General features: G+C 41.8%; 2 protein-coding genes across 2 annotated transcripts; both read right to left on the bottom strand.

Annotated features, from left to right (window-relative positions):
• Positions 1 to 610: 610 nt before the first annotated feature.
• LOC307022068 (zinc finger MYM-type protein 1-like) lies at positions 611 to 2,744 on the bottom strand (the record flags this gene model as incomplete). Its single annotated transcript, XM_079654641.1, has 2 exons — positions 611 to 1,161; positions 1,568 to 2,744. 2 exons carry the CDS (start codon positions 2,742 to 2,744, stop codon positions 611 to 613), a joined length of 1,728 nt encoding a protein of 575 aa, XP_079510767.1.
• Positions 2,745 to 3,844: 1,100 nt separating this feature from the next.
• Positions 3,845 to 8,873, bottom strand: abhd5b (abhydrolase domain containing 5, lysophosphatidic acid acyltransferase b). The gene is made up of 7 exons (XM_079655020.1): positions 7,998 to 8,873; positions 7,021 to 7,103; positions 6,425 to 6,815; positions 5,165 to 5,316; positions 4,914 to 5,025; positions 4,662 to 4,842; positions 3,845 to 4,210 (listed from the first exon to the last, which is right to left on the bottom strand). The coding sequence occupies exons 1-7, from the start codon at positions 8,039 to 8,041 to the stop codon at positions 4,103 to 4,105; spliced, it is 1,071 nt and encodes a 356-aa protein (XP_079511146.1). The 5' UTR covers positions 8,042 to 8,873; the 3' UTR covers positions 3,845 to 4,102.
• Positions 8,874 to 10,474: the final 1,601 nt, after the last annotated feature.

The raw sequence follows: 10,474 nt of genomic DNA, 5'->3' as shown, positions 1-10,474 counted from the left end.
ACAATCACAGGGAGTTTCTTGAACAACACGGCAGCCCTTTGACCCAAACACTTCTGCCTCATATCTCTCACAGAGTGGGTGAGCGGTCAGAGACGGGAACATCCTGTGTACATCGCTTAGACCTCAACCCAAAAACAAGATATTCCCTTGAGAGATGATTTCCCAACAGTTTGCCCCGCCTGCATAAAGGCGCCCTATTGCCATCATTTCAGATTCACATCTGTATGTTGTGTCTCTACTGTGACATGTCCAGGGACGTCGGAACTATTTTCTGGGGGGGGGGTGCGGGATTTTTGCTGGGAGGGTCGGGGGGGAAACTCACACTATCAATGATTAACGAACTCGACACGTAGGCCTAATAGCCTAGGCCTATACATAACAGATATAGGCTACATAAACACACGCAGCATCTTAATTGTTACGAAAATGTATGAAATAAAATGAATTAATGAATTAATCAAGCCTTTATTAAGGAACATACTGTAGCCTAATAGGCGATAACATAGGCCTACAGCATTCAGAAAATCAACAGAATAATAAAGCCTTTACGAACATAGGCCTAATGGAACATTCAGAAAAATAACGGTTTACTTTGCGCTCGTAAGGGCTTTTAAACTGTTCCAAAAGTAGACCTTCTCTCCGTTGTTCTGCTGATAAATTCTTTAAGCAGGGTCGAGACATCGCATTCATCGAGAAGGTCGCTATGCGCATTCATAATGGCCAAATGAGTGAGTCTCTCCTGCTTAATAGTATTGCGCAGCCACGTTTTCAACCTGCGCAACGCCGAGAACGAGCGCTCGGATGCCGCGACAGAAATGGGCAGAGCCAGACAGAGCTTTATGAGCCTCTCCGCTTCCGACAGCATGGAGCGGGATTGGGGCTGCAAGGTGTGCAGAATGGCCAATACATCCTGAATGGTTTTCACTTCTCGCCCCCTACACACGTCGCTCAGGATGTCCAGCTCAAGGCTTAGCTGCTCTCTTGAAAAGGAAGTCAGTTCCAGGGAACCCACATCCACTCGTTTCCCTTGGGCCGCCTGTAGAACTGCCTGCTCTCGCCCTGCAGCTACGCGGAGTCCTTCCTGGTCAAAGCGCCGCTCCACCTCTGTGCGCACCAAGTCCAGGGCCTCAAACAATTTCCTCTTCCACAGGCTTGGATATTCTTTAATAGTTAAATATAACAGTTAAACAACAACCAACAAATAGTTTCCATATGGGCTGCCTATTTAAGCTGGGTGGGTCAACCTTAAATTTTCAATTTAAATTCAAATTATGAATATGGTTTGTTATGAAAGTAGGCCTATACGTTATTTAGTCAGTTGATACCGTTGTAATGAATTATTAATTGCAGGCTAATTTCGCAAATAAGCGTACATGGATGTAGTACATTATTATGAACTATGATATCGTTTTCTATGGATAGATCAAATCTGTCCACAAATGCTGGAGAGCACGCTCTGTGTGCGTATTTGTTGCATTCTTTCAACATTACAGACCGATGAGCTTTATGATTAATTTTAAAATACTGTTGGCATTATTTATTTATTTATTTAGGCCTATTTATTTACCCTCGTTCTCCAACTCCCGTTCCTCCTCCTCCGCTGTATGGCGAAAACGCGCTGGGGTCTTGCTGGTGCGCACTGGATGAGGAGGCTTCAAGTTGTAGCGCTCTGTGTATTGTTTGGTCTTGGCCACAAGGTCAGCGAAGGTGTCATCTTGTCTGAGTGTGTTCAGTCGCTGGCAAAGAAGTTTGGCAGCTTCCATTGATCCAAGGGCTGTGACTTTGGTGCCTTGCAGTGACCGAGCCACGGATTCACATGGCGTAAACATGGTAACGCAGGCAAACAAACCAAAGACTGTGCGCGTAGTGGTGCCCTTTTTGAGCAATCCTGCCACTTTGGCACGCGTCTCCCCCTTGACAATCCTGTCACTCTCCAAGGTCCTAAATGTCTGCAGCATCTCTCCATAGCATGCCAGCAACCGTGACAGTGCCACAACTCTGACGCACCACCGAGTTGGGCACAGGGCAAGCAGGTTGATCACTTCTCCACATCCAAAAAGAGACTGGTATAACGTTTTTCTCTTTGCTGAATCATTAATCACAACTGTAACTTCCCGAACAAAGTTCAGTGTATCGGCAACAAGGCGCACTTCTTTTGCCACTTCTTGCAACACTAAATCCAGAGAGTGGTTTGCGCAGTGGACAAACAAGGAGTCAGGACATGTTTCCTTTAATCTTGCCTGCACTCCCTTGAACCTCCCTGACATGTTGCTGGCTCCATCAAAACAGTAGCCTTTCAGCTTCTCCAGCGGCAGATTTAGCCGAACAAGGACATCTTTAATGCACAGAAAAAGCATCTCGGCGGTTGTGTCTGGAGCGTTGTAAAAGCCCAGAAAGAAATTCTGGACTTCAAGATTGTCATCTGCAAATTGTATACTGCATGAGAACTGTTCTTTTCCACTGACGTCGGTGGTCCCATCAGCAGTTAAGCCGAAAAAAGGACTTTCGGATGCTTTGGCTCCGATTTTCCTCTGGATGTCATGGGCAAACAGCTCCAGAACTTCATTCTGGATGCTGCCCGACATCCAATTGTCCCTCCTCTTCATCCAGTTTTGCAGGTCAGGATCAGCGCGTACCCTCTCGACCACTAGCTGCCACAACACCCCATCCCGATTTGCAGCTCCTCTCAGAGGGAGTCCCTGGCGCCCCAGGAATCTCACGCTGCTGAAAACGAGCTCCAGCATTTTCCGGACTGTTATTTGTTCTTTAGCAGCAGCCTCAGACAAAAGCGCATTAATTGGCGTAGTTTTCAATGCAGCCAATATTTGAGTCGCATCTAAATGAATGCGTGTTTTCTCGTGGTCTCTGATTTTCTCCTTTGCTTTTCTCCAGTTTGAAAAGCCCGTATCTTTCAAAAACGGACTGTCAGCTTGTTCTGACCCGACCAACTTGCGCTTGACAGCTGACCTGCACACACCACACACAATGCCATCACTGACCGCGATGTATTCCAGCCACGGCCACTCTCTGAACCAGGCGGCCTTGCAGGAACGAGTGAAGTTCTCACCCAACTTCTTGGAAGGAAAATTGTAATCCTGTGGTGGTTTGCATGATATTGCCTCTTCTTGGCTAGCACCGGGTGCTGGCGGTGGCGCTGGGGAGGGAGGACGAGGCCGAGGGCCGCCGGGCCCTTCGGCTGCCTGCTGCTGCTGTCCGGTTGCTGGCACACAGCCTCTAGGTGTCTCTCTCGGACGTTTAGCTGGGTCGGGCGGATTTGTAAAAAAATCTGAAATTCGTTTTTGAGACATAGGCTAGTTCTAGCTGGCGTAGTTGAACTCAAATCATGTAGCCTATGCATATGCTAAAAACAAATGAGAGCCGCGAACACAGCAAACATAAAAAAAATTCCCGCTACTTTTTTCTTTTTTTTTTTACACATAGGCCAACGTCACAGTGAGCTGTCAGATGCAGTCTGCATAGCAACAGCTATGCCATGCCAGCCAGGCTGCTGTATTGAGCCAGGCAGGGTGCATATCACATCAAAAGATCTGTATTAAGAAATACATGTAAGTCAGACAAATTGAGTTTAAATTCAGAATCTTTATTTTTATTTTTTTTAACGTAGGCTAATCCTGTGATTCCTGAGGCTGACGGGAGGGGGTGCTGCCGCACCCCCCGCACCCCTAGTTCCGACGTCTATGGACATGTCTCCATGCTTTAATGTTCACTAGGCCTTTTTGTTCTCATACTGCCTGTGCTGCAGCACCTCTTTTCACCCTCTGTCTGAAACCACAGCCCAGTCTGCTCTGATTGGCTCTGTTGTGATTGATACCAAGTGAGCAACTCAGAGTGCATCTCACATTTATTTACAAAACATTATGGACTTTGGATAAAGAAACATGTCATCATCTGACCTTTAACCCTAAGGGAGTGTTAGACGGTGAAATGATGAATAAATTGTTCTGAGTCAGTGATTGCTTTCTCTTTAAGAGTCAAGTGTATGATAAGAGGCGTACAGCTGAGGTGGCGTTGTGAGTTTCGGTTAGTTGAACCCTTTGACCTCCAGCTGGTCGCCTGGGTCAGAAAGCTATCTCTGCTTCGTTTACTCCTCTTTGCTTTTCCTCTCCATCGTAGCTAGGATCTGGAGGACTGTCTGGTTGAAGTCATCAGGCTGGTCGGCAAAAACGTAATGGCCTGCTCCTCTGATCATCTGACAAAACATAAACACGTAGAAAGAGTCAGAGGTCAGAGGTCGGGTGCACAGGTTAGCTTACTTGAGACTAGGGCAGGGGTGTATATGTAGAAAATCAAATATCACAATTTTTGTGACCAAATACGTGGGTATTGTGACGATGTTGTAGGGTTTGTACCATTAATGCTTCAACATAATATTTATAAATGAAAGAAAATCCTGATAATTAATCATCAGTAACATGGATATGATGATTAGGCAAATAATGAAACAGCAGGACAAGTCTGGTAAGTTCAGAAAATAACATGACTTTATTGTAATGCAGCATCACACTCATTTATCAAACTCAGATAAAACAACTAGAAAGTATTAAAACCTAAATTAAAAACACAATGTCTCGTATGTATCAAAATGTGAAAATGATGTTGATATATCGAGACTTGATAGGACGACAGTTTAAAGAACTTACCGTGATCTGCACATCTGGTCTGGTTTTCTTCAGCTCATATCCAGAGTCGCTGTCGATGCTGGAGCGGGATCCGTAGATGAAGGAAATGGGAATGTCCGCCTGGATTTGTCCGATCCTCTCCTGCATGGGCCTCTTAGCCCAGCCGTAGGGAATGGTCATGTAGCTGAAGGCCGTTTCTCCACTGAAACACAGAGTAAAAAACGTTGGAGAGGAGTAAAACAACATCACATTAAGGCTTCAAAAGTTCCTCACCTTGGACTCTGGGCATTCAGGTGGTAGATGTAGTCGGATACTGTGTTGTCGTCAAACACTGTCGAGTATTTCTGCTTAAAATCGGACCTGATCGTCTGGACCAGCTTCGGACCTGAGAGATATCAGGAAAATAAAACTTCTTCTGACGTACGTGTGTGTGTGTGTGTGTGTGTGTGTGTGTGTGTGTGTGTGTGTGTGTGTGTGTGTGTGTGTGTGTGTGTGTGTGTGTGTGTGTGTGTGTGTTTGCTGACCTAGAGGCCCAGCCAGTCTGAGTCCAGCCATAGGGTTAAAGGGGCTCATTGCGGCCCCCATGGCTCTGATCCACACTGGGATGGAGCTGTGGTTTGGGTTCTCCGGACGTGCTGGGAACCCCCATGGTTCCACTAGCAGCAGATGTTTTACCCTGCACACACACACACACACACACACACACACACACACACACACACACACACACACACACACACACACACACACACACACACACACACACACACACACACACACACACACACACACACACACACACACACACACACACACACACACACACACACACACACACACACACACACACACACACACACACACACACACACACACACACACACACACACACACACACACACACACACACACACACACACACACACACACACACACACACACACACACACACACACGACGTTAAGTTTCTAGGGTTGCCTCCTCTGATGAATCCACTAACTTTGGTCGTTTTGGTCTAAATATTATTTTCCACATTTAAGAGACTTATGGGCAGATCTGTAGTGAACAGATTTAAAGTGGTGCTTCTACGTTAGATCAACTAATCCATTGGTATAAAGTTAAATTAGAGTTGCCTAAGAATGTTTCAGTCAAAGACATCGCTATAACTTTAAATAAAAAATCTCTACATTGCTTGTTGAAAGAATTCCATCTCATTCAGCAGATGGTAACAAAGTGCGATAGTCTTTGATTTCAAAGCCTTTGAGATTTTAAATAGCAGATCTAAGTTCACAATTGGCACAAGTTGATTCAAACTGAACATAAATGTAGTTTGAACATAATTCTGAACAAAATGTGAGGCTACTAGTTTTCCCTGCTAAATGAAGTGCACCAAAAAACGTCCTATATTTAAAATACACTGAACAAGAACACTTATATATATATAATATTAAAAGCTTATACAGGGCGTTATTTTTCTAAATGTATGTGATTAGCAGGTCTATTGCTCTTGGTGTTTTATCAGTGAGTTAAATCCTTTTTACTGCAACTTCAGACATCACTGTTCTGATCTGCTTTCTGTTTGTTAACACATCATGAGCATTCATTTCAGCCTGGCATCCATAAATGAAACTTGATTGGTTTGTAAGTTGGGGAAAATGTGTCTTAAATAAGGAGGATTAGCTGCTGTCACGGGAGAGTTATAAGATGTCTTAAGAATTGTCCAAAAACGTGCCCTACTTGTGCCCTTTCACCCACATCACAAACACAAACACACGCCAAAGTACCTGTTGGGGTATCTGAGTGTGTAGGCAGCAGACAGGTATCCTCCGAGGTTATGTCCCAGCAGCACCATTTCCTCCAGTCCCACCTTCTCCCTCCACTCCTCCAGGGCGGACAGAAACTGATCCTCCGCGCCCTCTGGGTCGCTGCTGAACTCGGGGCGGCTGCTCCTGCCGAAGCCCAGCAGATCCAGGCAGTAGACCGGTCCGCTGCTGGAGAGAGAGTCAAGGTTTTGGGCCCAAAGGGCAACCCCGCCTCCGAAACCATGCAGCAGGACCAGAGGAGTCCTTGGGTGGGCAGGGGGGGGAGAGCATGGCTGTGTGGAGAAAGCTATGGTCCACAGATAGTTGCTGTTGGATATCCGGACGTGTTGCCTGGAGAAAGGCCGCTTCACACCTGAAGTAAAGGAAATAAATATGGGACAGAGGAAAGGAGGGAGGAGGAAAAAAGTACTTCAGATTCATGAGTTTAGTGAATCACGAGGATAGTGTGTGGCTTTTTAAAACCTTTTCAAAAGATAAAAGTTGTAAGACACCAAATCCTCACAGAAAAACTTGTGACTGAAACCAGCTCATGTTCTAATCAGTGGTTGGACACTTACTCTTGAGCATTTTCTCCTCTGCATCTTTCAGCTGAGAGCCAGAAGTGGGGCACCAAGTGGGAAGCCAGCTTAACATCCAGGAGCTGTGATTCAGACAACAACACAAGCACAGAAAAGCACTTAAAAAAGTTAATTGAGTACTTGTAACTAACTCATAGGCACTTAAAACGGTATGACTTGCTTGATGTGAATATATCTGCACTTTCTTTGTTGTTAGGAATTTGAATCTTAATGTTTTTTTGCGTTTATTGTAAGTTGCTTTGGATATAGCGTCAGCCAAAAGAAATGTAATATAATGTAACAAGCAGGAAGACAGAACATGTGTGGGACATGCAAACAGGCAAAGGCAAACACTGAACTTTGACCATATGAGATTGGCTGTTGTTGATATGCAATCTGTAAAGCAGCTCCCTGAGTCCCCAGAAAAACTTCACAGTAAAACAGAGTGACGTCCAGTTGTTATGTTTGCACTCTTTTGACATCTTAATTCCAGATGTCAATTAAGAATAGGTCAATTTAATGCTGACTTGCCTCCCTACAGACATGTTTACTTGGTAAAAGATGACTTAATAACTTACAGACATCTTTAGTAGCCACTGTTTAATTCGGCATGCATCAAATGAATTAACAGACAGTCATACCAACACAAATACATTACACGAGAATTCATGAAAGAGTAAAAAAAAAAGTAGTGTTTATTTCCTATATCCTACCGATCTGCCTAGTAGAACACTTTGTACCCTAGAAGATATTGGTACATTTTTACTCATATTTAACGTAATTTTGATATTTAAGAGTAGGTTTTACATTTTTTTTTAAATTACTCCTGAGGGGGTCAGTGCTTGTTCAATAAAACAATGTAGTTGGGTATTTTTTTTTATCACAAAACGGACAGGAAACGCAACAGGTAAACTTACATAAGCTACCACGGTTTGAAGGCAACTAACATAAAATAGTGTTAAAGGTTTTAAACTCACCTTCTCTGCTTGGCAGGTTGTATTTCCTCTGCCATCCTTCGCATGGTGTTTTAGTTTGTGATGTTCTCGCGAAACATGAGAAAAGGTACTGTCAGACTTTGTTATGCTGCGTTCAAGTGCATACCGTAAATAATTAAATCAACCAAAGTACCGTGTTTTAATAGTTTGATTATTTTAGAAAAATATTTAATCCACAAATGTCACTTCCTCAAAACATTTCCAGTAAGTATTGGTTGTCTCAATGAAATGGAATGACATTTTGCAAAAGTACAAAAGCCCAACAATTTTACCAATTTCTACACACCACTTGACCACCGTTTTATTTGTATTTGTATATTTGGTGTGTTTTCTGCTCATAATTTAGTACGAAGATACACAAGAAGATTTCTTGTTTTTTTATATTTTATCAAGTCAAATTCCTAGTATGTGCGAACCTAGCTGACAGTTTAGTCCACAGATCTTTTTCTTTTTTTTAAATCATCAAAAATCATAATCTATTGTGGACGGACTCAGAGTGCTCATGTCCAACTACACGTGAAGGCAGCATCGTGTTCTTGATTTAGCACTTTTTTTTTAGTACTTTTATGGTACCGAGTACAGGTGGGCTTGTTCATCGTGTTTTCAAATCTTTATCTTGCTATAGTTTACTAGAAAAAGTCTATGCTAACTTTAAGAAGTGTTACTTTAAATTAATTCGTTAAGAGGCGTTTTTGCAGTTTTGTTTCCTTTCCTGCCACAAAACATAATCAATGGGCCAAAGTTGCACAGCGGACCACCAGTGGTTTCATACAACACAGGTAAATTACCAGTAAAAATAAGGAAATAAAAAATGAAAATACATGACCGCCTAACACCTTAATACAAAAGCTGCGTATTTAACATTTAACATGAAAGACATAGAAGTAAAACACTTACACTCGAGTGCATAAGAAAACAGGTGTGTTTTTATTGGGCTAGCATGTTAGCACGTCAATTAGCACACCATGTTCCAATGAAGGTTTCAGTCACATGATGTCACTCAGCCAATCAGAGGCTTAAACTGATTTAATAGTACAAAAATAAAATAAAATATACATTAGTGTATAGTAAGTATTAAGTGTGTATATATATATATATATATATATATATATATATATGTATATATATATAAAAATTACTGTGTATAATACTGTCACTCCACTTCTTGCAGATAAACATTAAAGAATATAGATAGCCTATATAATACATACAGTAAAGAGTAACAATTTACCAGTTTAGTCTTTACTTTTTTCAAAGGGTTACACCCAAACTATTATACGTAAAGATATAGACCAATTATTTGCATGTAATCTGGATATACAAAAAAAAGACTACGTGCAGTGTACAATTGCCAAGTAGTTACAATAATAAAATAAACTAAAATATATGGAATGTGTATGAGCTGTAACTTGTGTACAGATGTACAAGTATTTGGAGGGTTGTGCAGACCTGGCAATACTCAAATCAAATAAATATATACTGTTTGCAGGATGTGCATTAATGTAATGCATAATGTTATTATGGGGTGGATAATAGTCACTGCCAATCGGGTCTCGGGCCTTGTTGATGAGAAAAATGGAAAGATGGAAAAAGCTGTTTTGAGAATGAGAAATGAAAACACTTACAGAAAATGGTGTACATTTGCCTGGTAAAGCTGAAAAATAAATATCTTGTGTTTCTCGTTCAATGTCAAACCAGGAAGATGTGTTTGGCTTTTCCTCACACTAATATCTCTTCTAATAATAGACAGGAAAACACAATTACTGCAAAGAGATTAAACCTGTGCTTATCTGCGTACATTTCATACTTTAATTTAAGATAAGGTAAAGGAGATTAAAGGAGAAGTTAATTTAATTCATTATCCTCGAGGATTGAGTGGTTCGGTATGATCCTGCTGCTGTAGGAGTTTACTATCTCCATTTTCTCCCTTTTTAACTTTTATTCAAACTGTGAATCTCATTAAATCTTAAAAGGGGGTTTATCTTCTAGATGTACAGACTAGGTATTACCCTTGAAATTGTCAGGAGCACCCTTCAAGGAATTATTCTGTCGTCGGTGTTTGCTGACTAGAGTTTAATTTAGTCTTTTGGAGACCTGGGAGATAGAGCACCAACTCAGGATTTAGACGAAACAGAATACAATATATACTTATGTACATTACTCGACAGAGATAATCAACATTTGACAAGATTTCCTCTCCAATGTCTCATCATTAATTTGCAGTGGTGTAAAGTAACTAAGTAGATTTACTCAAATACTGTACTTAAGTAAAATCTTCAGGGCATTTTTTGCTACTTTGTACTTCTACTACATTTCAGAGGTAAATCATGTACTTGTACCCCACTAAATGTATTTAATACCTTTAGTTACTTTGCAGATTTGGATGAATGATGTGAAATATAATCAACACTTACATCAGACTTTAGTTCCACCTGGAGTAAATTCACAAGCTACCCTGC

This window comes from Notothenia rossii (assembly GCF_949606895.1).
Source record: "Notothenia rossii genome assembly, chromosome: 10".
In the NCBI taxonomy this organism is placed as follows: Eukaryota; Metazoa; Chordata; class Actinopteri; order Perciformes; family Nototheniidae; genus Notothenia; species Notothenia rossii.
Note: the sequence above shows the minus strand (reverse complement) of the source record. Positions and strands in the feature narration are given on the sequence as shown.

Coding starts and splice junctions, on each gene's coding strand:
- abhd5b (XM_079655020.1), bottom strand. CDS start 8,041: ATGCGAAGGATGGCAGAGGAAATACAACCTGCCAAGCAGAGAAG. Junction 7,104..7,997: donor CAACCTGCCAAGCAGAGAAG/GTGAGTTTAAAA, acceptor TCTGAATCACAG/CTCCTGGATGTTAAGCTGGC. Junction 5,026..5,164: donor CAGACTGGCTGGGCCTCTAG/GTCAGCAAACAC, acceptor GATATCTCTCAG/GTCCGAAGCTGGTCCAGACG.